Source organism: Poromitra crassiceps, assembly GCF_964638095.1.
Source record: "Poromitra crassiceps genome assembly, chromosome: 16".
NCBI classification, from domain to species: domain Eukaryota; kingdom Metazoa; phylum Chordata; class Actinopteri; order Beryciformes; family Melamphaidae; genus Poromitra; species Poromitra crassiceps.
In genome coordinates, this window is record NC_139645.1 from 22,397,128 (window position 1) to 22,424,753 (window position 27,626).

The 27,626-nt window shown below is 44.9% G+C and overlaps 2 protein-coding genes across 2 annotated transcripts in view; both read left to right on the forward strand.

Annotated features, from left to right (window-relative positions):
- Nucleotides 1-27,626, forward strand: part of LOC310791526 (synapse-associated protein 1-like) — a gene marked incomplete at both ends in the record, with an annotated part of 582,682 nt that overhangs the window by 35,499 nt on the left and 519,557 nt on the right. The gene's annotated exons all lie outside the window — the stretch shown is intronic.
- LOC310791104 (NLR family CARD domain-containing protein 3-like) overlaps nucleotides 1-27,626 on the forward strand; it is a gene marked incomplete at both ends in the record, with an annotated part of 68,127 nt that overhangs the window by 13,593 nt on the left and 26,908 nt on the right. The window contains 4 exons of the mRNA XM_083652805.1: nucleotides 3,988-4,081; nucleotides 4,351-4,828; nucleotides 11,807-13,697; nucleotides 21,421-21,586. Coding sequence (XP_083508931.1) covers nucleotides 3,988-4,081; nucleotides 4,351-4,828; nucleotides 11,807-13,697; nucleotides 21,421-21,586 — 2,629 coding nt within the window. The remainder of the gene's footprint in view (nucleotides 1-3,987; nucleotides 4,082-4,350; nucleotides 4,829-11,806; nucleotides 13,698-21,420; nucleotides 21,587-27,626) is intronic.

Sequence of the window (27,626 nt, forward strand, 5' to 3'; positions counted from 1 at the left end):
GCGGTGGTCCTGGCGTGAAGGGCAGCCCTGACGTCGCTGTTGACCCAGGGCTTTTGGTTCGGCATTATTTTGACTCTTTTTGTGGGGACTATGTCGTCAGTACACTTCTTTATGAAGCATGACACCGTATCTGCATACTCACCCAGGTCTCCTGCAGCTTTGAACTCCTCCCACACCACTTGGTCAAAGCAGTCCCTCAGGATGTCGTCTGATTGGTCTGACCAGCAGTGGGCGGTTCGGAATGCTGGGGGTTGTTTTTTTAGTTTTTGTTGGTACCTGGGTACTAGTAGAATGGAGGCGTGGTCAGATTTGCCGAAAGGGGGGCGAGGGACGGCTTTGTAGCCATGTCGGATATTTGAGTAACATTTGTCCAGTGTGTTACTGCCTCGCGTGGGGAAGTGAATGTGCTGGTACAACGTGTGCATTCTACCTCTCAGGTTTGCCCTGTTAAAATCCCCAGTCACCACCAGGGCCATTTCGGGTTGTTTTGTCTCCTGTGCGCTGATGGCGCGTTGCAGCTCTTTCAGTGCGACAGTCACGTTCGCTTGTGGAGGAACGTATACACCCATGATGGTGACTGACGTCACCAAGTACTAGGCAAACACTGCTTTGTTTCATTAATCAGGTCTCACACAGGTGCAAATCGTACGTACTTGTTGCAGCACAAACTGGTTGTTCCTGGACCAACATTTCCTCCTAGTATAGACCAAATCAGCGGGATGTTTACATTTACTTCCGGGTACCCCTGAGGTCCACACATTATAATGGCGGTGGACGGCACAAACTGACGTGTTGAAGACAAAAACAGACAAAGAAGACAAAAATGGTTCGTCCGTGTTGTGTTGTTGTTTAATATCATTCATAACAACACTTTCACTAACGTTAGTGGAGACCAGACTAGCTAATTTACCTGTTGGACCAGACTAGAGTAGACTTGAAGCTAAATTAAATTGACGTGGCGTCAGTAGCTCTGTCTGTACCAGGCTCTTTCTCGCCGAGAAGGGCCTGGTGACGCGAGGTTACTCTGTCTGTAACGTTAACGACTCTGCAAAAAAACAGCGAGTTTGACAGACAAACAAACGTTATTAGCTAGCTAACACTACATAAAACAAACACAGAAGAAAGGCTAGATACGTCGGACAAGCATGTTTACCAACCGTTTAACCATTTAAATTGAAAGTAGTCGGCCGAAAACAACCAGAGGGTTTGACAGCATTTATTTGACAACACGCACATTTAAACCTGCCGCCTTCCCCAAGTGGTACCCGGAAGTAAATTTGTTTACATGGTGACGTCACGGTGATTTGGTCTATGGGCCGGGAAAACCCCGCCCCGAACTCATTTGATTGGTCGCCGCAATTGCTTCTTCCTGAAAACGTGCGACAAGTAAAAAAGATGTGGTTAAGATTAGGGTTTTCTTATCTAACCACGATCATAACCAAACCCTAACCCTAACCACATTGTTGTACTTTCCTAAACCTAATGTTTTATAAAAATGTGTGTGGTTAGGGAAGGGCTTCTAGTCATGAGTCCAGACAGGCAGCTGCTAATATGGCTGGTAGGCAAGTGTTCACTGAGCCTTGGCTGAGGAGCTCTTTACCTGAGATGATGAGAGCTTCCTCAGCATCATAGATTATCAGCCTAGCTACCAGGCCAAGCCCCAGCAGCAGCCTAGCTACCAGGCCAAGCCCCAGCAGCAGCCTAGCTACCAGGCCAAGCCCCAGCAGCAGCCTAGCTACCAGCTGAACCACCAGCAGTCTGTGTGCCTGCCTCTCCTGAACCGACTAACCTGTGAAGGGCCCATCCTGATTGTCTTCTTCATAAAGACACAGATACCTTCACAATGTTCATAATGTATTTCTCTCAGGATGCAGCAGGAGAGAGCAGACTCCCCTGAGCCCAGCTGTGTGTCCATGAAGAGTGACCGGTCTATGTCTCACCCTTTTAACTTCAAAGATGGACAGCACTCTACTGATCAGAGGTATTTATTTGAAACTGAAATCACAACAGATACACAGTTATCAGATATAGAATTGGTCCGATCCTTCATCACATCCAGTTGAGTTCATTGTGTGTGTGTGTGTGTGTGTGTGTGTGTGTGTGTGTGTGTGTGTGTGTGTGTGTGTGTGTGTGTGTGTGTGTGTGTGTGTGTGTGTGTTGTGTGTGTGTGTGTGTGTGTGTGTGTGTGTGTATGACCTCATACATCATGTCCTCTCAACAGAGTCGAGGAGAGGTCAGAGGTTTCCAGTGGTCAGTCTGCCCAGGAGCATCAAACAGACCTGGACTCCATATTTATGGTGTGAAAATAAAATAACACATTTTACTTCAGCTACACACAAAAACACCTTGTACTTCACCATCAAGTGAAATCAACCTGTTACAAAAAGGACAGAGGCTACTGTATCACGGCTAGTTATTATGGTTAGGAGTTACTAAGGGGGTATTCACACCTATCTCGTTTGGAGCAGTTGTTTCGAAACAGAGAGCGTTTTCCCCCTTGGTGCGGTTCGTTTGGGGGAGTGTGAACACAGCAATCGCACTCAGATGCGGGACAAAACAAGCGGACTGAGATCGCCAAGAAAGGGTGGTCTCGGTCCGCTTTAAACGAACTCTGGTGCGGTTCGTTTGTGGTGAGAACGTGATCCAACCTCGATCCGCCACAACTACAGGAAACAGTGCACATATTTTGATAAACCAGCTGCCGTAGTCAGCTGCGCTGTGCGTAATGGCCTGAAGAACGAGCATTTTTATCCTTTAAAAACAACATCTTCATTCAGATCCTGTTTTGGCTACTTGTGACTTGCATGGATAAACTTTAGGGGATTTTTGGATCATCACATCAGCAGTTTGAACTCAATCAACTTACCTCTGGTCTCCATTCAATAAATGAAAACAAGTCGTGGTAATCAGAGCCAGCCTTCTTTGTGATAAGATTGTCTGGTTCAATCAGACAATCAGACTGATTGCATGTCTTCCTCGAAATGTCCGTTATTATTAAATTATTTATTAATATTTTATTCCTGACAGGACAGGTGTTCATATACTGTAGCCTATGTCTCGGCTAATCCTCTAAAGTCGCTGTGATAGTAATAGCAGAAGTTGCAAGGGTCTTTGATCTTCTATCTCCAAATTCCCGATAGACTCAATAGGCTAAATAAATACATAGGCTACATAAATAAATAACTTTCTCCCTCTCTCTCTTTCTTTCTCTTTCTCTCTCTCTCTCTCTCTCTCTCTCTCTCTCTCTCTCTCTCTCTCTCTCTCTCTCTCTCTCTCTCGCTCCTCGCACGGCGCACACCCGACATAGCCTACAATGTAGGTCTAACAAAACGCATTCTATAATCATATAGGAAAATCTCTGCGAATAATTTTTTCCATCACGAGAGGCTATTAGCCTACCCGAGTGTCTCCTGGCCAATCCAGGAGGCTTGGCAATACTATTTGGACTGTTTGATTTGTGGCTGTGTGAACACAAACGAACCAAGGCACAAACTACACACCCTAAGTTATGCCTAACCCAGGGGTTTTGAAAGTGTGGGAGAGTGAGCCCCCCCTGAGAGAACATATAGACAGCTGTGCCCCCCCCCCCCCCTTTCACCAATTATTATTGCCATTATTACTATTATTGTTGTATGTTCCACTCAGGCATACAAACAAGTCATCCGCTCTGATTTCTCCAATCACCTGCCTTTAGGCGGGACATCCAGTCGTCAGTCGGAAGCTTTTGAAAATTGCGAGTGTGTACCTGTAAATGTTGCTTCTCTGCACATTAAACCTGTATCGTGTGCTGCAGGCTGCCCAGCGTGGACAGACAGTTTCCCAGCCCCATAAATGTCATAAGATTCATCAGAAATAGCTCCCCAACAGATACAAAAACATGGGCACATGTGCTTGATGTACATACAAAGAACTGCCGTGATCTGATTTGTGAAACACACATTTAAAGAAATCATGATTTCCTTCTCTCTGGAGCTTCTCCTCTGACAGCTCCTCACTCGCCTCAGGCAGCCAGAGTGCAGGAGCTCCGCCCCCGGCTGATTCGTGCGGTGGAGGCTGCGTAGCCATTGTGCAGCATGGCCAAGTAGCACCAGAGATTTGATATCCCACCGTCTCTGGTTGCGCATTTTCTTCTTAGATGTTTCCACTCACGACCGCACCTCCTCTCAAGTTGTCTTGCGCCCCCCAGTGGAGACGCCGTCTAAACTTTGAGAACTGCTGGCCTAACCCAATCACTAAGTCTTATGTCCTCCCTTACCATTAGCCTTTATTCCCAATGTAAGATGAAATCTCAACTGCAATAAATCCGAAATCCTCATCATTGGCCCAAACTCCCTCACCCGCTCTGCTCAGGACTTTACACTTAACATCGACGGCTCCAACATCACCCCCTCCACCCAAGTCCGCAACCTCGGCCTCATCCTTGACCCCACCCTCTCCTTCCTTCCCCATGCCAACCATGTCACCAAAACCGCCTTCTTTCATCTCAGGAACATTGCTCGCCTCCACCCCTCCCTGTCCTTCTCCGCCGCTGAAACCCTCATCCATGCCCTCATAACCTCCAGACTCGACTACTGCAATAGTATCCTCTATGGCTCACCCAACAAAATCCTCAATAAACTTCAATATGTACAGAACTCTGCTGCCCGCCTCCTCACCTCCACCCGCCGCCAAGACCATATCACCCCTGTCCTTCATGACCTCCACTGGCTCCCAGTCAAATATAGGATCAACTTCAAAATACTACTCATCACTTACAAAGCCCTAAACAACCTGCCCCCCCCTACCTCTCTGATCTCCTCCCCCACCATGCCCCCACTCGCAGCCTCAGGTCTGGAGACACAAACTGCTTGAAGATCCCCAGGACCAAGCTCCGGACCTGGGGCGACAGGGCCTTCTCAGTCGCTGCACCCTCCCTCTGGAACACTCTCCCCATCCACATCCGTCAAGCAAACACCCTACCATCTTTCAAACAGGCCCTCAAAACCCACCTCTTCACACTCGCCTTCACTTGCTAACCCCATCTCTTATTTTCTTATTTTCTATTTATTTTCCTATTACAAATGTATAAATGATTTTACTCTGTGTGTAAAGCGACTTTGAGTACTTAGAAAAGCGCTATATAAATTGAATGTATTATTATTATTATTATTATCTCTAGTGTATTGACGTGAGAGTGAAACTTACTCACTTATGTGTTTGCAAGTGATCTCTGTTTAGGCAGCAGGGTAAAGATTACAGTTCATTAATTCACTGGTCTTCTTGATCTTCTGTGCTATCTGTCATGGCGTCGCTCTGAACTTGGGCATGATTGGCTTGGTGATACCCAGCTCCATGGCATCGGTTTCAGTTGGACCACTTTGGATGTCGCTTATTCTGGTCTTCATTCAAAGGCTGGATGCTTAGGAAATCCACAATCCCCAAATGTGATAGTGTTGCATGTAGATGATCAAATATCCTATTAGTTTGAGAAGGTGCAACTCTATTATGTCACGTGGAGTTGCTTGCTAATCCCGTAGCTTCTGCTACGTTAGTTACCAAACAGTCCTAATCATCAGTTCTACAGGTCTGTGCATCCACAGACGACCAACTGTCCTCAAGAAACAGTAGCTTCACAGGTCTGTGCGTCCACACACGACCAACTGTCCTCAAGAAACATAGCTTCACATGTCTGTGCGTCCACACACGACCAGCTGTCCTCAAGAAACATAGCTTCACAGGTCTGTGCGTCCACACACGACCAGCTGTCCTCAAGAAACATAGCTTCACAGGTCTGTGTGTCCACACACGACCAGCTATCCTCAAGAAACATAACTTCACATGTCTGTGCGTCCACACACGACCAGCTGTCCTCAAGAAACATAGCTTCACAGGTCTGTGTGTCCACACACGACCAGCTGTCCTCAAGAAACATAGCTTCACAGGTCTGTGTGTCCACACACGACCAGCTGTCCTCAAGAAACATAGCTTCAGGGAGGTACGGTGGTGCAGTGGTAAGCACTATCGCCTCACAGCTCGAAGGTCGTGGGTTCGATTCCCACCTGGACCGATGTGAACACTGAAGGAATGCGTGCCCGTCCGCATGTCCTCGAGTGCCCACCGCCCGGGTGGGGTCGGCAAAATGGCCTTTCTGTGTGGAGTTTGCATGTTCTCCCCGTGCCTCCCGGGGGTCTCCTTCATATAGGAACCCCCTTCACAAAAACATGCAACATCCTGGTTGCTTATATGGTTCCTCCTCTGATCGTTAAGGGCGCCTGTTCAGAGGGAGGGGAACTGGTTGGAATAGCGTGAACCTCCCACGTGCTATGTCCTACCGGTGAAGCTCCCTCGGGCAGGTGAAAAGAAGCGGCTGACTTGACTGCCCATGTCTCGGAGGATGCATGGAATCAGTCTCGGCTCTCCCCAGATCGGCAGAGGATGGAGTAGCAACCAGGATTGAGTAATCAAAATGAGCACTAAACGGGGGATAAAATGGGATAAAAAATCGTGAAAAAAAAATTAAAAAAAAAAGAAAAAAAAGAAACATAGCTTCACAGGTCTGTGCGTCCACACACGACCAGCTGTCCTCAAGAAACAGTAGCTTCACAGGTCTGTGTCCACACACGACAAGCTGTCCTCAAGAAACATAACTTCACAGGTCTGTGCGTCCACACACGACCAGCTGTCCTCAAGAAACATAGCTTCACAGGTCTGTGCTTCCACACACGACCAACTGTCCTCAAGAAACATAGCTTCACAGGTCTGTGCGTCCACACACGACCAGCTGTCCTCAAGAAACATAGCTTCACAGGTCTGTGCGTCCACACACGACCAGCTGTCCTCAAGAAACATAGCTTCACAGGTCTGTGTGTCCACACACGACCAGCTGTCCTCAAGAAACATAGCTTCACAGGTCTGTGCGTCCACACACGACCAGCTGTCCTCAAGAAACAGTAGCTTCACAGGTCTGTGCGTCCACACACGACCAGCTGTCCTCAAGAAACAGTAGCTTCACAGGTCTGTGCGTCCACACACGACCAGCTGTCCTCAAGAAACATAGCTTCACAGGTCTGTGTGTCCACACACGACCAGCTGTCCTCAAGAAACAGTAGCTTCACAGGTCTGTGCGTCCACACACGACCAGCTGTCCTCAAGAAACATAGCTTCACAGGTCTGTGTGTCCACACACGACCAACTGTCCTCAAGAAACATAGCTTCACAGGTCTGTGCGTCCACACACGACCAGCTGTCCTCAAGAAACATAGCTTCACAGGTCTGTGCGTCCACACACGACCAGCTGTCCTCAAGAAACATAGCTTCACAGGTCTGTGTGTCCACACACGACCAGCTGTCCTCAAGAAACATAGCTTCACAGGTCTGTGTGTCCACACACGACCAGCTGTCCTCAAGAAACATAGCTTCACAGGTCTGTGTGTCCACACACGACCAACTGTCCTCAAGAAACATAGCTTCACAGGTCTGTGCGTCCACACACGACCAGCTGTCCTCAAGAAACATAGCTTCACAGGTCTGTGCGTCCACACACGACCAGCTGTCCTCAAGAAACATAGCTTCACAGGTCTGTGTGTCCACACACGACCAGCTGTCCTCAAGAAACATAGCTTCACAGGTCTGTGTGTCCACACACGACCAGCTGTCCTCAAGAAACATAGCTTCACAGGTCTGTGTGTCCACACACGACCAGCTGTCCTCAAGAAACATAGCTTCACAGGTCTGTGTGTCCACACACGACCAGCTGTCCTCAAGAAACATAGCTTCACAGGTCTGTGTGTCCACACACGACCAGCTGTCCTCAAGAAACATAGCTTCACAGGTCTGTGTGTCCACACACGACCAGCTGTCCTCAAGAAACATAGCTTCACAGGTCTGTGTGTCCACACACGACCAGCTGTCCTCAAGAAACAGTAGCTTCACTGCAGCTACCAGACTGCTTTTGATCCATGTGGTTCATCTGTCGGCGTCCTCAATCAGTATCATCAACATCAGCTGCTCTTCCTTTGTATCTTAGGATGATGTCATTTCATGGACAAGAGAAACCTTTGACCCAAATATGTCAGTACAGTACTTTCCCTACAGCCCCCCCTAATGGTACACCTCCAGTACTACAATAATATAAGCAAAATCCTAATAAGTACTAAGAATAAGAAAGAAAGAAAGAAAGAAAGAAAGAAAGATGGATTTCTAACAATTAAGAAAGTTATCTGACTACTGTCATGATTGTAATGTTCTGCAGGGCGCAGCATATAAACCATTCTGATCATTATAATGTCCCAACACAGTCTCACAAAGACTTGTGACATAGTAACGTGGGTCCACAGCCCAGACGTTCTACTTTCACCAAAACACATTTAAAATTGTTCAAAAATAAAGTTTGTTTGGCTATTAGAGGGCGGGGCCAAGGCAGGGATGAGGCGAGGATGATGCTCCCACAACTCTCTACTGGGGCAACTCGGTGGTCACAGCCGGCTCAGTAACCAGGAAGTAGCTGTGGACTGAGGCAGAAACTGATGTTCACATTCAAACATTTTAGAGCCATTGTTGTGAAACTAGAAGGCTTTGTGCTGTGGGTCAACATTTCTATTCCATAATTATTTGTGAGATCATGTTGAATCTCCATGCTGCACTCTTTAGATCAGTGCAGGCTTTCAGTCTCTGAAGATGGATGTCATTTTGTCTGCAGATTTTAGTATGAAGGTTTAATATGTATATTATTCTGTTCCAGCTGCTTGAGGAGAACATCGTCACCTTTGTGAAGATGGAGCTGAGAAGGTTGAGTCCAGATGAGGCAGAATGCTCAGAGAGTCAGAGTGAGGAGGAGGAGGTGCTGCATGGTGTGGAGGAAGAGCAGAGGAGGAGCACAGAGGCTTTTCTGCTCTTCCTGAGGAGAATGAAGCAGGAGGAGCTGCAGAGGAGTAAGAGTCTTTAACAGCTTTAATGTCATGGAGAGAGAGGGGAGGTGGTGGAGAATGGGTGATTTATGTCTGTTAGAGTTTTGTTTCATTGTCAAGATATTGATGCCACCTATAAGTGAAAGAATTGACAAAACAATATAGGAACAAATCATTTGAGGCGGCTGTGGCTCAGGAGGTAGAGTGGGTCGTCCACTAATCGGAAGGTTGGTGGTTCGATCCCCGGCTCCTCCAGTCCGCATGTCGAAGTGTCCTTGGGCAAGACACTGAACCCCAAAATGCTCCTGATGGCTGTGCCAGCACCCTGCGTGGCAGCTGGCCGCCCTCGGTGTGTGAATGGGTGAATGTAGGCACATTGTAAACCGCTTTGGATAAAAGCGCTATATAAATGCAGTCCATTTACCATTTGGGGCACCTCATCTAATTCATTTGAATCAGGTGTGCAAGCTGTAGCTGGAAGATGCTGTCAAGCCACAGTTGAACATTATATTTGAGTTTTGCTCATTTTGATCTCATTTGACTTGTTAAGACCTGTTTACATTTTTTCTGAATGTATTTGAGTCATCATCGGTTTGGAACATTGCTAAATCCATTCCAACAAGAACACAAGATAAAGAAACTGAGTTTAGCCCTCCTTCATGTTAGAACTTTACAGTTAATAGTGGCTATATTTTAAAATGATAGAAGCCATGACCATGTCCAAACTCTGCTGAAAATCTATACATTTGCCAAACAAGATTTAAAAGTAAATAAGCAGAATCCCTCTGGATAATCTGGTAAAATTATTAATTTGTTAATGTGACTGTAATACGCTGAACACAGTGGTGCACACTGGCAAACACAACAGCACCACACCAGTTGTCTTTCACACTGAGCTGCGCACAATCAGGACCTGTTTGTCCACTCACCACTGGTGAGCTGAAGAGATGTCATGGAGTGGAGATACACATTTACCAGGAAATGTTCACATTTATCATGTTTACCAAAACTCACTGATGTTCTTTGTTCTTTCAGAAACTCAACATCCACAACAAAAACACAAATCCAGTCTGAAGGAGAAGTTTCAGTGTTTGTTTGAGGGCATTGCTAAAGCAGGAAACCCAACACTTCTGAATCAGATGTACACAGAGCATTACCTCACAGAGGGAGGGAGTGGAGAGGTCAATGATGAACATGAGATCAGACAGATTGAAGCAGCATCCAGGAAACTAGTGAGTACACAGTACTACAATAATATAAGCAAAATCCTAATAAGTACTAAGAATAAGAAAGAAAGAAAGAAAGAAAGATGGATTTCTAAAAATTAAGAAAGTTATCTGACTAGTGTCATGATTGTAATGTTCTGCAGGGCGTAGCATATAAACCATTCTGGTCATTATAATGTCCCAACACAGTCTCACAAAGAATTGTGACATAGTAATGTGGGTCCACAGCCCAGACGTTCTACTTTCACCAAAACACATTTAAAATTGTTAAAAATAAAGTTTGTTTGGCCACTAGAGGGCGGGGCCGAGGCGGGGATGAGGCGAGGATGATGCTCCCACAACTCTCTACTGGGGCAACTCGGTGGTCACGGCCAGCTCAGTAACCAGGAAGTAGCTGTGGACTGAGGCAGAAACTGACGTTCACATTCAACAATTTTAGAGCCATTGTTGTGAAACTAGAAGGCTTTGTGCTGTGGGTCAACATTTCTATTCCATAATTATTTATGAGATCATGTTGAATCTCCATGCTGCACTCTTTAGATCAGTGCAGGCTTTCAGTCTCTGAAGATGGATGTAATTTTGTCTGCAGATTTTAGTATGAAGGTTTAATATGTATATTATTCTGTTCCAGCTGCTTGAGGAGAACATCATCACCTTTGTGAAGATGGAGCTGAGAAGGTTCCGGAGGGTTCTGAGTCCAGATGAGGCAGAATGCTCAGAGAGTCAGAGGGTGGAGGAGGAGGTGGATGGTGTGGAGGAAGAGCCGAGGAGCAGCACAGAGGCTTTTCTAAACATCACACTGCTCTTCCTGAGGAGAATGAAGCAGGAGCAGCTGGCTGAGGAGCTGCAGAGGAGTAAGAGTCTTTAACAGCTTTAATGTCATGGAGAGAGAGGGGAAGTGGTGGACAATGGGTGATTTATGTCTGTTAGAGTTTTGTTGGGTTTTCAAGACAATGATGCCACCTATAAGTGAAAGAATTGACAAAACAATATAGGAACAAATCATTTGGGGCACCTCATCTAATTCATTTGAATCAGGTGCACAAGCTGTAGCTGGAAGATGCTGTCAAGCCACAGTTCTCAACTGCAACAAAGAAAGAACATATAACCAAACAAGAAACAAATTATTAGAGAGAGAGAAGAACATTATATTTGAGTTTTGCTCATTTTGATCTCATTTGACTTGTTAAGACCTGTTAATCTTTTTTTCTGAATGTATTTGAGTCATCGGTTTGGAACATGCCAAATCCATTCCAACAAGAACACAAGATAAAGAAACTGAGTTTAGTCCTCCTTCATGTTGGAACTTTACAGTTTATAGTGGCTATAGTTTAAAATGATAGAAGCCATGAGCATGTCCAAACTCTGCTGAAAATATAAACATTTGCCAAACAAGATCTATTCATTACAAGATTCAAAAGTAAATCAGCAGAATCCCTCTGGATAATCTGGTAAAATTATTAATTTGTTAATGTGAGTGTAATATGCTGAACACAGTGGTGCACACTGGGAAACAAAACAGCACCACACCAGTTGTCTTTCACACTGAGCTGCACACAATCAGGACCTGTTTGTCCGCTCACCACTGATGAGCTGAAGAGATGTCATGGAGTGGAGATACACATTTACCAGGAAATGTTCACATTTCTCATGTTTACCAAAACATCTGCTCACTGATGTTCTTTGTTCTTTCAGAAACTCAACATCAACATCAACATCCACAACAAAAACACAAATCCAGTCTGAAGGAGAAGTTTCAGTGTTTGTTTGAGGGCATTGCTAAAGCAGGAAACCCAACACTTCTGAATCAGATGTACACAGAGCATTACCTCACAGAGGGAGGGAGTGGAGAGGTCAATGATGAACATGAGATCAGACAGATTGAAGCAGCGTCCAGGAAACCAGTGAGACCAGAAACAACCATCAGATGTGAAGACATCTTTAATCCCTTACCTGGAAGAGATGAACCAACCAGAACATTGATGACAAAGGGAGTGGCTGGCATTGGGAAAACAGTCTTAACACAGAAGTTCACTCTGGACTGGGCTGAAGACAAAGCCAACCACGATATACAGTTCATATTTCTGTTCACTTTCCGAGAGCTGAATCTGCTGAAAGATAAAGAGTTCAGCTTGGTGGAACTTCTTCATCTCTTCTTTCCGGACACCAAAGAAGCAGAAATCTGTAGCTTTGACAAGTTCCAGGTTGTGTTCATCTTTGACGGTCTGGATGAGTGTCGACTTCCTCTAGACTTCAAGAACAACAAGATCCTGACTGATGTTACAGAGTCGACCTCAGTGGATGTGCTGCTGACAAACCTCATCAAGGGGAATCTGCTTCCCCTTGCTCGCATCTGGGTAACCACACGACCTGCAGCAGCCAATCAGATCCCTGGAAAGTTTGTTGACATGGTGACAGAGGTGAGAGGCTTCACTGACCCACAGAAGGAAGAGTACTTCAGGAAGAGATTCACAGATGAGCAGCAGGCCAAAAGAATAATCAAACACATCAAGACGTCACGGACCCTTCACATCATGTGCCACATCCCAATCTTCTGCTGGATCTCTGCTACAGTTCTGAGCGATCTGTTGAAAACCAGTGAGGGAAAAGAGCTGCCCAAGACCCTGACTGAGATGTACATCCACTTCCTGCTGGTTCAGTGCAAACAGCAGAACATCAAGTATCATGGGAAAGCTGAGACAGATCCACACTGGACTACAGACACCAGGGAGATGATTCTCTCTCTGGGAAAACTAGCTTTTGAGCAGCTGGAGAAGGGCAACCTGATTTTCTATGAAGCCGACCTGAAAGAGTGCGCCATTGATATGACAGCAGCCTCAGTGTACTCAGGAGTCTTCACACAGATCTTTAAAGAGGAGTGTGTGCCGTACCAGCAGGAGAAGGTCTTCTGTTTTGTCCATCTGAGCATTCAGGAGTTTCTCGCTGCTGTCTACATGTTCCACTGTCACACAAACGGGGATGAGGGGGTACTGGAGACATTCCTGAAAGAAGAGGAAGAAAAAGAAGAAGAAGAAGAAGAAGAAGAAGAAGAAGAAGAAGAAGAAGAAGAAGAAGAAGAAGAAGAAGATGATGGTGAACAATCCCTGGATGTCTTCCTGAGGAGAGCCATGGTCAAATCCATGAAGAGTAAAAATGGCCACCTGGACCTCTTTGTCCGCTTCCTTCATGGCCTCTCACTGGAGTCCAGCCAGAAACTCTTACGAGGCCTGCTGGGTCAGACAGAGAGCAGGCCTGAAAGCATCCAGAGAGCCATCATCAACCTGAAGGAGATGAACAGTGATGAGAACGAAGATGCACATTTCTTAACCTCTCCTGAAAGAAGCATCAACATTTTCCACTGTTTGATTGAGATGAATGACCAGTCAGTACACCAGGAGATCCAAAAGTTCCTGAAGTCAGAGAACAGATCAGAGAATAAACTCTTTGAGATTCACTGCTCAGCTCTGGCCTACATGCTGCAGATGTCAGAGGAGGTTCTGGATGTGTTCGACCTGGAGGCCTACAACACATCAATGTTGGGGCGACAGAGACTGATCCCAGCTGTGAGGAACTGCAGGAAGGCTCGGTTAGTACTCCGTTAGTAACAGTATAGAACAGTCTAGACAAGCGGTTTTAAAAGTGTGAGGTGCTCCTTCCCTGACGTGACGCAGAAAAAATGTAAGAAAATGCACAGCCTCCACCAGACATGTCCGCGTAGTCACAAAAGTAGTGTACGTGGTTGTCTGCAGAGAGCCTGCACGAACACCCTCTGATGACGGAATTTACGTCACGCAGACCGTGGCTTCATCCGGGGGCACAGCGCCCGCAGTCTGACTGCCTCTGTGAGGTGAGCTCAGGCTGTCAGAGGAGAAACCAGAAAGAAGGAAAACACAAAAAATTGTAGATGCGTGTTTCACCAATCCGATTGCGGCAGTTCTTTGTATGTACATCAAACACATATATGGTCATATTTTTGTATCTGTTAAGGAGCTATTTCAGACAAATTCTACAATATTTATGGGGCTGGAGAACTGGATGTCCACGCTGGCCAGCCTGGCTGCAGACACTGTCCATAGAGGATGAACATGCAGAGAACACAGCATTTACTCGATACACTGCACGGGGCGGGTATCCTTCTAGTTATAATAAAGATGTAAAAAAAAAACGACTAAAAGTCCTTGTGGATAAAGAGTGGATAAAGATGTATAAAATGTTTAAAAGAGGTTATTTGAAAATAGCAGGATAAATAGGTTTTAAAATATTAAAGAATTTAGGATAAAGATGTTTACAACATCTTTGGAACTCCTTATGCCCGAGTGGAGCATAGAACAATAATAGTAGCTAATAATGGCAATAACAAATGGTGTGTGTGTGTGTGTGTGTGTGTGTGTGTGTGTGTGTGTGTTTGTGTTTGTGTTGGTCTATATGTTCTCTGAGGGGAGGCGCAGTCTCCCACACTTTGAAGACCCCTGGTGTAGACTAGAGTGACCTTCATACTTGCCACCATCAGTTACAATATTTCATACCAATGATTAAGATTTAAGATTCAAAAACGTTATTGGCTGAGTTTCCCAACAAAGAAGCTTCTTAAGAGTTAAGAAGCTTCTTAAGGAGTTAAGAAGGCTCCAAAGAAGTGTTTCCCAAACGCCTTCTTAACAGAAGAGAAAAATAAAAAAAATAGAAGGCTCTTAAGAAGCATCTTAACTGGAGCGGCTCACTAGATGGCACTCTGAGCCCACCAGTGGGCCACGACTCAGTGGTTGAGAAACACTGTTGTAGAATAACCTAATCATGGTCATGTTAAACTTTATTAAACATTATTTATTTCAGACATGGACTGCAGTTCAAATTGCTTTATATACACAGCATACAACAAAACAGAGAAACACTACAGAATTTAAGTGACCTTGGGTTCTGTGAAAGGTGCTATATAAATCCACAACATTATAAAAGGAATCCATTCTGATTAGAGGAATATAGCCTACGGTAAAACATTTAAAACACAAGTAACCATACATACAGGGGAGATTTTCAAGTGTTCCCTAATTTTAAACACTAAAGGGTACATGAAAGAAAGGAAAAAGGGAAAAACACAAGAGGAACAGTGGACACAAGTATCTCCTTTTGCCTGACGCGGCTGGATCTGCCAGTGTTTTGTCATTAAGAAGGTGTTAACACTTTGAGTGCCACGGCCCTTGGGCAAAAGGTTGCTTGCTGTGCCACATAGGCCGCAATGCATTTTAAAACAGTCATATAATTTCTTTAATAATTACTATGTAAACACTGAACACGCACAAATAACGATGAGACTCTCTTCTATCACCTGCAAAAAAAAGTTTATTGATCCCATTTTCCGTTCTTTAGTTATGAGCCGGAGAAGATAGCTTGATTGAACCAAAAACAGCCCTTGTTTTCTACGAGCTGAGATAATGAGCCTTTTGTGAAATTAAACATTTCAAGCACATCACTGACTCTGAAGCTAATTTTCTGATGTCTGGGTCTGTCTGGGTGAAGTGTATGCTGCTCTGCGTGCCCCCCCCCCCCCCCCCCCCCCCTCAACTGCACACGCCTCCTCCTGGGTGTGTCTTATGTGTCTGGTGGCTCTCTGCTGCTGCACACACAGTGAATGGTGCGCGACATCCAGCTTTTTGGTTCCGCGTGTGTTTGTCACGGGCCACAATGCTTCCAGTTGAGAATAATAAGACTGATTATGCGAATGTGCTGTCGCAGGTTGCTGTTGCTATCGGACACGGAGGTGCTCAGTTGTGACAGCGGATGCAGCTGCTGCGGGCACAGGCACTGGCGTTTGGCTTCATGCATGTCGATGCATACGGACGGATGCGATGCGATTTCCTTTTTCCCCAGCGACTTCTTCTGTGTGTTTGGCTACACTTTCTCTTATCAGGAGAGTGCTGTCGCCACCTAATGGGGTTTGTAAAATAGGTTATAGACCTCCAATAGCTACAATATTGTAAGAGGCGATGTAAGAAGCTTAGATCGACACCCCCCCGTCAAAAAAACAATTTGGAGTTACTGACGCCATTTGGCGTCGCTGGCAGCCTACGGTAAATTTCTAATGACGCCATATGGCGTCGCTGGCACTCAATGTGTTAAGAATGCCCCAGACCCTTCTTACAAAACCTTCTTAACGAAAGATCATCTTAGCGCTAAGAAGCTTTTGGGAAACGCAGCCTTCTTAACAGAAGATAATTGGAAGATAATTTTAGGCTAAGAAGCAATCGGGAAACACGTTGGCTTCGTTGGCTTCTTACGGGAGCCTTAAGAAGGGTCAAAGAAGCTTCTTAGCGCTAAGAAGCTTTTGGGAAACGCATGCCTTCGTAAAGAAGCAATTGGGAAACGCGTTTGCTTCTTAAGGGGGCCTTAAGAAGGGTTAAATTAGCTTCTTAGCGCAAAGAAGCTTTTGGGAAACCCAGCCAATGTCTGTCACAACGCAACAGACATTTTTCCTTCCACCAGGCTCAGGTGCATGTTACAAAACACATTAAAAACACACAGACACATATAATAAAAACTGACAAAAGCAGTGTTAAGATGTTAAAAGTGCAGTGCCCATTTAAAAGACTATACTAATAATACTAATGTATTATATAAACCATATATACACACCTATATAAACTATAGCCTATATATAAACTATATTTTTTTTTTATATATAGATATATATACAGTATATATGTGTGTGTGTGTGTGTGTGTGTGTGTGTGTGTGTGTGTGTGTGTGTGTGTGTGTGTGTGTGTACAGGAACTAATCTCCCATGCAGACCCTGGCACCGTGACATGATTGCTAGCTACCTAACTACTTGTGTATGAAAGTTTTCCCCCAGTCTTCTCCTGCCTTCAGCTCATGTCAGAAATATCATAATTACAGAGAGTCACATGACCGAGCTGACAAAGTGGTAAATATGATGCTGTAGGCTCAAAACTTTAAAAGTTACTAAACCCCAACCAAATCTGTGGTGAAGCCAGACTGACTCTAATGGTGTCAGGCTGTTCTACTGAGCTGTTTTACCACAACTGAACAGCCTGTGGAGCTCACACTGAAATCTCCATCATTTTTCATTATTTTCTTAAACTGTTTTTTACAGAAATGCTTTAATATGATACAATTGCATTCATGTATTATTTTCTGTTTGGTTTATGCTTATACATTAAAGTTCCTGGAAACCAGAAATATTTTTTTATTATTTAGCATTTTGAGTTCATTACATCACAGGAACCTATGTTAATAAGCCACCAGCCAAATTTGAACGATGATGAACGTCGCAAAGTATATAAATTTAGGTTTTACAGTCATGGCAAAAGTCATGAGAATCAATTATATTTTAGAGCGTATTTTCTCCCGCGGACTGTGTGGGCTTGTCCCGTCTGCAGCAGGTATTTTCCTCTCTGTCTCTCAGAGCAGACTGCTCGGAGGAGACCTCTCTCTGTTAACAGAGAGAGAGAAGGAGAGAGAGATGGAGTGTGTGTGTGTGTGTGTGTGTGTGTGTGTGTGTCAGTGTGTGTGTGCGCGCGTGCGTGCGTGTGTGTGATTCGATTAAATCTTATGACGTGATAAGATCATGCATTTTAGCACCGCGCGCTCCGCTCTCTTCAATGACAAAATGGAAATCCAGACCTTGTAGAAAAGTGTCAATTTTTGGGGTTAGGGTTGAAAGTAATTCTCTCTCGTTTCTGAGGCACACAATTACTCACATAAGACCCTAAATTTAATAGTGCTTTGATAATCTCTTATTTCACATTAAATGTGTAAACAGTCTTTCTGTCTGTGAACTCTGAGACCTCAGCTCTGAAGTTCTGGGTTCTGGGTTTTCAGGCCCGGCACACCTGTGGGTGTGCCTTAAGGTAAACCAGGCGTGGCCATGCTAAATCCTCACGTTTGCTCAATTCTTTGCACTTAGAGCTCTGAAAAGCAGGTCTAAAACCCTGCTGCACCTGAGTGCACAATTATTCTCCGCACTGCTCCAGCAGTGCACGGGAAATCCTTGGGGCCCTATCTTGGTAGAAGCGCTATCCGCATTTTGCACTTGAGTCCGGGTTTGCACGCCTTAACGCGTGTCTTATGCTATCTTCCCTGCGTCTTATGCTATCGTCCGCCTCACACAAGTGCCAATTTGTGTGTTGGGCACGATGCCTTCCAGTTTTGCGCCAGCGTCTGGGCCAAACACAGGTGTGGGCGTGCCCCAAGCCAAACCAGGCGTGTCCCTGCAAAATCCTTGCCTTCTGCTATCGTCAGCATGCGCACAATTCTTTGCGCACGGATGTCCCATTAAAATACAAATGCCAGGACATCAAATTCTGCTGCTAAAATTGGGTAACAGCAGATTACTCAGTGAGGCAATCAACTATTATTCACTGAAAACATTTATCACATTTAGCCACAATCATGCTGATATCCTCTTTCTACAGTGGGCTAACCCCTCTCTCTCTCCCCCTCTCTCTCTCCAAAACCTTGTGTGCACACACACACACACACACACACACACACACACACACAGTAGATTACTTTGAGCAAGTCGTGTCGGCCAGTGATACAGTAACCCCCTTCCCTGCAATTGCACAAAACGTCTAATGCGCGTGGACAACCATATGACACTTGCGCATATGAATTGGAGGGAATGAAAGGAGCGACACTGATTGGTTGTGTGGATGATAACGCCCGCACCAAGCCTGTACGCCTCTGAATAATTTCCAGAGTTAATCCTGCATAAATCACTGTGGCGCTGGGGCAAGTGGCATTTTGCGCATCACAGAGAATAGCAGATGACTTGGGAACGTCCATTAATTTGTGCTGCGCCCGGCGCAAGTGCTAAATTACCACTTTTGCCACGATAGGGCCCAGTGTTATTGTTATGTGATGGTGTTGATGCGATGCTGTGGAGATGTTCAAATTACGCATGGAGATTACAGTGTCCATCATGCAATTTCATTCAAATTCATTTGCAGAAACAGTTAAATGCCATCCTTAAAATGAATAGACAACACCTGTTTGATACCTGTTTGAGTTTATGTGAAAATTATGAGGTGAAAATGTTTTGTTAATATGATTGATTATACCCCCCCTCTCTCTCCGAAACCGCACGCGTGTACACACAAGCACACCATACTACATCATACTGCATCGCCCAGATTAATTATTCATCAATGCCTTAATGCCAATTAATAGCCTACTATAATATTAGTCTACAATTATGCCTCCCCTTTGAGTAGCCTACATCTGTCAGTTCCCATCTCCCTCCCTCAGGAAGAAAATAGGCTACAAATAGGGGTTAATGGGAAATGAATTGAGAAAACTTGGACATTGTAGCCTACTTCCAATATTATTGTCAATCAAATGTCCCTGTTTCCTCGTTGCAAACATGTTTCTATTTTCCAGCCAACTAAAGAACCTGAATTGCATCAATTAAAAGCTGCAAATCACAGATGTTTTTAAATGATGTGATGATTGTTGTGAGATGTCAACACACTTGAGCACGCCCCCATTTTGTGGTGCGCTCAGCGCTAAACACGCGCAAGCGCTAAATTACAGCTTTTACGACGATAAGGCCCCTGGTCTCACCTCTGAAGTCCTGGGGCTCTATCTATCTTTGTAATAATTCACATGTATTAACTCTCACATGTAAAAAGGACACAGACTCACTGCTTGCCTCTAAAGTGAAGGTGATAGTAGGAACTCTAGAATTAAGAAATTCCTTCAACCCCTCCAGCTCCTCAGATGAACCAGTGAACACAAAACAAATCATCAATCTACCAACATTTGACAAAAGAACAAGAAGGATTGTTCTTATAAACATAATCAACCTCAAATTTGCCTCGTTTTATATATGAGGTCACACCCATTCTCTCATTAACACTGAGGAAAGCCACAGGCTGAAACACCTCTGTTCACTGCTGCTGTGTGGATTAAAACCTTTTTTTCAAACTTGACCTGTGAGCGCTGCTAGTTCCATTTGACTTTTCAGTATTTGCTTGAGCCTAAACTGAGTGAAGAAAATATATGACTATATAGGCTACAATACAATAAGCCCTATTGTATTACCTGCCTTCATCTGAGAAATTCCTTGCCTCCCTTTCTCTCTCTCCCTATCTCTATACAGTATATCTCTCATTCTCTCTTGGCAATGTAAATAAATAAATAGATAATGAAGAGTTCATTTGCAGAAACAGTTAAGTGCCATTCTTAAACTGAATAGACAACACCTGTTTGATACTCCTGGGAGTACACATTAAAAAATAACATCATTTGGGTGATTTATGTGAAAATTATGAGGTGAAAATGATTATGATCGATAATACAAATATGTGCCGGGTTCTCCACACCCACAAACGGTATTAAAGGGAGTGAGAGACGGGAATCTGATTGGTTTGATTGATGTGATGCCCAGTGTCTGAGCTTTTCATCAATCAAACCAATCAGTGTGGCCTGCATCATTCTTGCCTGCACAGGTGACAAGCACGCCCATTTCATGATTTTGCATGGAGCACACAGGCATTTTGCGCGGCAGGGAGAATAGCCAACACGTTTTCACTCCGAGCACGTAGCATATTGACGCTTTGTCCCGTCCCTTGTGCGTCACTTGTTACTAACATGGTACCCTTGAGCGACCCATGAAACGACTTGGGCTTTCCGACTAAACTCTATGCAAACCCATGGAAGTCATCTTTGACGCTTATGGCAACTGCTCCCCCATTAGCCTAACTGCTCCCCCATTAGTCAACTGCTCCCCCATTAGGGTCTGGGGGGAGGTTAGGTTTAGGCGTGGGGGGTGGGAGAGGTTAGGTTTAGGGTTAGGGTCTGGGGGAGGTTAGGTTTACGCATGGGGGGTGGAAGAGGTTAGGGTTAGGGTCTGGGGGAGGTTAGGTTTAGGCATGGGGGGTGGGAGAGGTTAGGTTTAGGGTTAGGGTCTGGGAGAGGTTAGCTCCTCCAGACCCTAATCGGGGAGCAGTTGACTAATGGGGGAGCAGTTAGGCTAATGGGGGAGCAGTTGCCATAAGCGTCAAAGATGACTTCCATGGATTTGCATTGAGTTTAGTCGGAAAGCCCAAGTCGTTTCATGGGTCGCTCAAGGGTACCATGTTAGTAACAAGTGACGCACAAGGGACGGGACAAAGCGTCAATATGCTACGCGCTCGGAGTGAGAACGGGGTGGAATAGCAGAGGGTTTGGGCACGCCTCCAAATTGCACGAGTGCCCGCCGTTAAACACCGCACAAGCACTAATCAGTGCGTTTGCGAGACCAGGGCCCCTGGTCTCAGCTGTGAAGTTCAACTTCTTCTTTATTCTTTATTCAGATTGAGGTTCTGCTACTTGACAGAGGCTCACTGTGAAGTCGTGGCCTCAGCTCTGAAGTCCAACTCCCATCTGACAGAACTGGACCTGAGTGACAGCAACCTGCATGATTCAAAAAAGGTGAAGCTGCTCTGTGCTGGACTGGAGAGTCCACACTGCAGACTGGAGACTCTGAGGTCAGACATCATATTTAACTCATTGAGTGCCAGCCACTTTTGGAGAACGGACGCTCCCAGTGCCAGAGTTTCAGAGCGTTTTCAGTGATTTCTCGAGGCCCACAGAATATTGTGTGATATTACTATGTAAACACTGAACACGCACAAAGAACGATGAGACTCTATTCTATCATCTGCAAAAAAAAGTTTATTGATCCCATTTTCCGTTCTTTAGTTATGAGCCGGAGAAGATAGCTTGATTCATCCAAAAAAAGCAATTTTTTTCTAGAAGCTGAGATAATTGGCCTTTTGTGAAATTAATCATTTCAAGCACATTACTGACTCTGAAGCTAATCTTTTCTAATGTAGTCACACCTCAAAAATAATTTCCTTCAATAAAACAGTTTAGGCCAGGGAATTTTGTTTGGCAGAATAATATTTTTAGCTACAACCAGCAGCGCTGGCCCCTGCGTGCGCTGCTGGTTGCAGCTTCTTGCTGGTTTTGATTTGCTGCTGGTGGGTATCGGATATTCTGGCTTGCGTTTGTCAATCCTGTCCTGCTGCCTGGGTCTGTCTGGGTGTTGTGTGTGTGCTGCTCTGCGTGCCCCCTCCCCCCCCCCCCCCCCGCCCCGCCCCGCCTCGCCTCAACTGCACACTCCTCCTCCTGTCTGTGGTGGCTCTCTGCTGAGTTTGCTGTGCGCACAGTGAAGGGTGCGGAACAGCCAGGCTTTTTTACAGCGTTCCGCGTGTGTTTGTCACCGGCAACGATGCTTCCAGTTGAGAATAATAACTCCACGGTGTGGATGTGCAGATGTGCTGTCGCAACCGACACAGAGCGGCTCAATTGTGGGAGCAGATTGGCTGCTGCAGGCACAGCTGCAGTAACGTGCTTCAGCATATCGATGCATACGGATGCGATGCGATTTCCGTTTCCATAACGACTTTTCCTTGCCTTTCTGTTATGTGGAGAGCACTGTCGCCACCTAAGGGTTCTGTAAAATAGGTTATAGACCTCCAATAGCTACAATAGTTGTACCAGAGATGTATCAGGGATTGATCCACGTCCCACCGTCAAAAAACGCAATTGACGACAACCGTCGTCATTGGCACTCTACGTCAGTATTTGAATTGACGACAGCTGTCGTCATTGGCATTCAATGAGTTAATAATGTGCTGATATGAATATTATTTGAATTTTGTAATGTGTGGACGTCTGTATAGAGTCGATCAATCTGAAATCAGACATGATCTGGTTTTAGGGGCTTAGATCTCAAATTCTACTCATGTTGTTTGCCTTAATCATTTTACTCTGGAGAGGAGAGAGAGGGAGAGTCATATAGGCCCTAATTCACCTGATTACTATTTATGCAACTTCTTTGATTCCGTTATATAATACTTGCTTTCTTGTCTTTAAAGGATGGCTTTACTGGTAATCAACCCACTTTGTATCATATATAATCTCAGTAATATAAGCACATGGGCAGCCTTTATCTTCTCTCTGTTTACTTCACGGAGAAAAATGCTCCTGCTCCTGTCTGCAGAAACTCTGCCCCCGTCAGCTGCAAGTCATTAATGCTCCTTAAGGCTCTCAATGCATTCTCCGTGGATGTGCGCATACTTAAAAAAAACAAAAAAACAATAACAGCCGCCCTCGAGCAGATTCCACGTCTCCAGCAGAACTTCCGCAGCTCCGTTGTGACGCGTTGTGACGTAAACCGCGTCACAACGGAGTGCTTTGCCAGAGGAGGAAATGGGAGATCTTCTTGAGGAAAACACAGAGAGAAGGTAAACACTGCCCATGTGCTTATATTACCAAGATTATTAATGATACAAAGTGGGTTGATTACCAGTAAAGCCATTCTTTAAAGTATTGTATCTATTTGTGTTCTTTCTTTTTGTTGCGTCAAACTCTTCCAACAGGCTGGCAAGTTTGACACAAAACAACAATACACCAAACCTCCATCCAAAAACACATAACAGTAGTACAGTAGATCAGGCTGCCATCAAAGCCCTGTGAAGCTGATATTAGTCATAATGTTTATGAAGTCTGTCTTCAGTCAAATGTGAAGAAAGAGAAAGTGGATTATATCACACAGCATCAGACCCCAATGCTTCATGTATCACAAACATCCACCACTGCCAATTTAACATGCTATGGCATGGTATGGTTTCAGTGGTGTTGATGTGACTGGAGCTACCAGAGCTACACACACACACACACACACACACACACACACACACACACACACACACACACACACACACACACACACACACACACACAGAGTGAGAACTAACTTGAACAATGAATCTAACATTAATAATAGCTACTGTAGCAGGGACAAGGTACAGTGTCCCTGCTACAGTAGCTACTTTGAATGCTAGATTCAGTTATAGCCACTTATGGCCTGACTGAGCAGTGAGCGCTGAACTGCAGGTATTCATGGTGAAAATCCTGAAAGCATTTAGTTATGTTATCTTAAGCTGATGAATCTCAGTTAGCTGGCAAGCTAGTAGGTCTAGATCAATTTTAGGCAGTGTAGCCACTATAAGTTAGTTGACAAATGGTCTCAGTTAGCTAAAGCTGACAATTCAATCAAACTAAAAAAAGAAGCTGTCCAGCTAAATGCTTTCCTGATAGAACACAACCACAATCACTTACCCAGTTTCTGAAGTGGATCTCCACCGGCCATACCCGCAGCAGACACTAATTGGGCTTGGGAATCAATCCCAGAATGCAATCCAAATCAATCCCAGAATCCAATGCAATGCAAGATTGCACATTGCATCTTGCATCTCAGTGATGGCATCATTGATGATGTCATCAGTGATGTCATCCTTCCTGGCTGAGGCTATATAAATTCAGTGATGATGTCATCAGTGATGATGTCATCCGTGATGCTGTCATCAATGATGTCATAGAGCAGGCAAGGCCGCAATGCGCAGTGGTGATCAAAAAAGGAACGTTATTCTCTGTTCACTGCCATTCATATTTTTTTCAGCGCTGGTACAGGAAGTGACGTTTCACTTTGTCTCTCTATAAGAGCAAGTGAGCCAGCACAGCAGGTGAGCTGCAGGGTGGACATGCCGCCTAGGATGTTCAGCTGTAATAATTTGAATTGTTATCATAGCATGATCAGATCTCGGTCACCAATCATACATGTTGCTACCTTGGAAACAAGAGAAAAAGAAATGAGAAAACAATCAATATGACTACCTTGTCCTCTAGGCCAGTGGTTCTCAAAGTGGGGTCCGAAAAAACTATTTTCACTATAATTCCATCCATAAGTATCACAATGACAGAATACATGACTATTTTGGTCATGGGTTTCATACACTTTCTGTAATAAAACATCCAAAAGCAAATATCTTATCAGATGGGGGACCCTGAGACAAAATCTTATCAAATGGGGATCTGTGGTCTAATTTGTGTCAGTTTAGGGGTCCTTGATGTGAAAAAGTTTGAGAGCCACTGCTCTACACCATGTGTATCTGTTTAAGTCAGGATTCTGTATAGCCTCCAAATGTCCACTAGATCTAGAGATGCCTTCATTCCTTGAATTTCACAGAGAGCCTGGGGATGGTTATTGTAGGAATAAGTACCTGCACGCTCTTTGTTTATATTTAAAACTGTATTGAAATTTCCAACTATGATATTTTGGTTATTCTCTTGAGAAGAGATAATACTGTGGATTTCCTCTAAAACAGTGGTTCCCAACCTACGGTACGTGTACCGTAGGTGGTACTTGCGCCCCCTGCTGGTGGTACTTGGAAGGCTCTGTCATTTTTTTTTTTTTTTTTTTTTTTGTGCAAAATCCATGGTGGTCACTAGTAGTAGTTTTCAAACATGTGAAAGTGAAATAATAATAATAATTATTAATATTATTGGCAGTGTTTCTCAAGGTAGGTGGTACTTGCGCCTCCCCCTGCTGGTGGTACTTGATCCCTGGAATCCCAATATTTAAATTATGAAATAAACCCAACTTTAAAATCAATTGTAAAACATGTTTATCTATCAAAATAATACTACGAATGAAAATAAACTTGTGATCATTGAAATTGAGGTTTATTTTGTTGTCTTGAGATTTAGAAACAAATATTTGTTTCTGACGGACACTATACCTGTTGCGCATGCACAATTACCTGCCCGCCCCGCATGGTTACACAAGTGGTGAACAAAGACAAGGAGGGATGCTAAAGTGGATCAAAACGGGAGGGAATCGTAAAAGAGCTGTAGTAGAGGAGAGCAGCAACGATGAAGCACAAGGAGGTGAAGACAGCAGTCAACCCATCACAAGTGCAGCTGCTGCAGGTTGCACATAGGCTGCAGGTTGGAATAAATTTGCCTCCTGCGTGAACTGTGCATAGCTGAATAGACTGTATTTTAACGTCGGTCATATGGTGGTACTTGGAGAGCCAACTACTTTCTCAGGTGGTACTTGGTGTAAAAAGGTTGGGAACCACTGCTCTAAAAGATTGGATTATCTTCATTTGGACCATATATTGATTATATTGATGTGTAAGTTATCTTTTGTAACATCTAGCCTAGATATCCCTCTTCCATTCTCATCAGTTTGGACAGCGTGGACTGTGTGTTGCAGTTCCTTCGTTTTTTCTGACCCCCCCCCCATTTTCTCCCCAGTTTTAATTGGCCAATTTCCCCCTGCTGCCCCAGTCGGTGCTCCAACCTCTGCCAATCTGGGGAGAGCTGTAGACTAGCACCATGCTTCCTCTGACACATGCGCAGTTGCCAGGCGATTATTTTCACCTGACAGCGGGGAACTACACCGGCAGGACGTAGCATGTGGGAGGATCACGCTATTGCCACCAGTTTCCTTCCGCCCCGAACAGGCGCCCCAACCGACCAGAGGAGGCGCTAGAGCAGTGACCAGGACACACCCATAATCCGGCTTCCCACCTGCAAACACAGCCAATCGTGCCTGTATGGACGCCCGACCAAGCCAGAGGTAGCATGGGGTCGTGAACCTGCGACAATTGTGTTGTTGCAGTTCCTTCTTAAACAAAATCATAACCCCCCTACTATTTCTAAGGCCATGACTAATATATATATATCCCCAGCCCATTCGGATTTCCATTTTAACTCACTTCCTAGATTTGATAAAACCCTGAAATATTTGATTTGCTCTAATCTGTTGCTTCCGTATAGACAATTGACCTATCGCTAAGCCCCACCCCCCGTCCTCACTAAGCCCCACCCCCCGTCCTCACTCGGACAAACACAAGGCAGACTGACTAGAATAAATGGCAGCCGTCACTGTCAAAGTTATATCCCAAGATGCTCTTCACAACTTTTTGAGGCCTGATATTGCAACCCATTCTCACTCCGAGCGCGTAGCATATTGACGCTTTGTCCCGTCCCTTGTGCGTCGCTTGTTACTAACATGGTACCCTTGAGCGACCCATGAAACGACTTGGGCTTTCCGACTAAACTCAATGTAAACCCATGGAAGTCATCTTTGACGCTTATGGCAACTGCTCCCCCATTAGCCTAACTGCTCCCCCATTAGTCAACTGCTCCCCCATTAGGGTCTGGGGTGAGTAGCTAACCTCTCCCAGACCCTAACCCTAAACCTAACCTCTCCCACCCCCCACACCTAAACCTAACCTCCCCCAGACCCTAACCCTAAACCTAACCTCTCCCACCCCCCATGCCTAAACCTAACCTCCCCCAGACCCTAAACCTCTCCCACCCCCCACGCCTAAACCTAACCTCCCCCCAGACCCTAATGGGGGAGCAGTTGACTAATGGGGGAGCAGTTAGGCTAATGGGGGAGCAGTTGCCATAAGCATCAAAGATGACTTTCATGGGTTTACATTGAGTTTAGTCGGAAAGCCCAAGTCGTTTCATGGGTCGCTCAAGGGTACCATGTTAGTAACAAGCGACGCACAAGGGATGGGACAAAGCGTCAATATGCTACACGCTCGGAGTGAGAACGTGTTGGATATTGTCTAGAAGCCATCATAAAGTACTTCACTATGCCATGGAGGGCGATGTACAACATTTAAAGCTATCGCTAAAAAGAAATTAGATA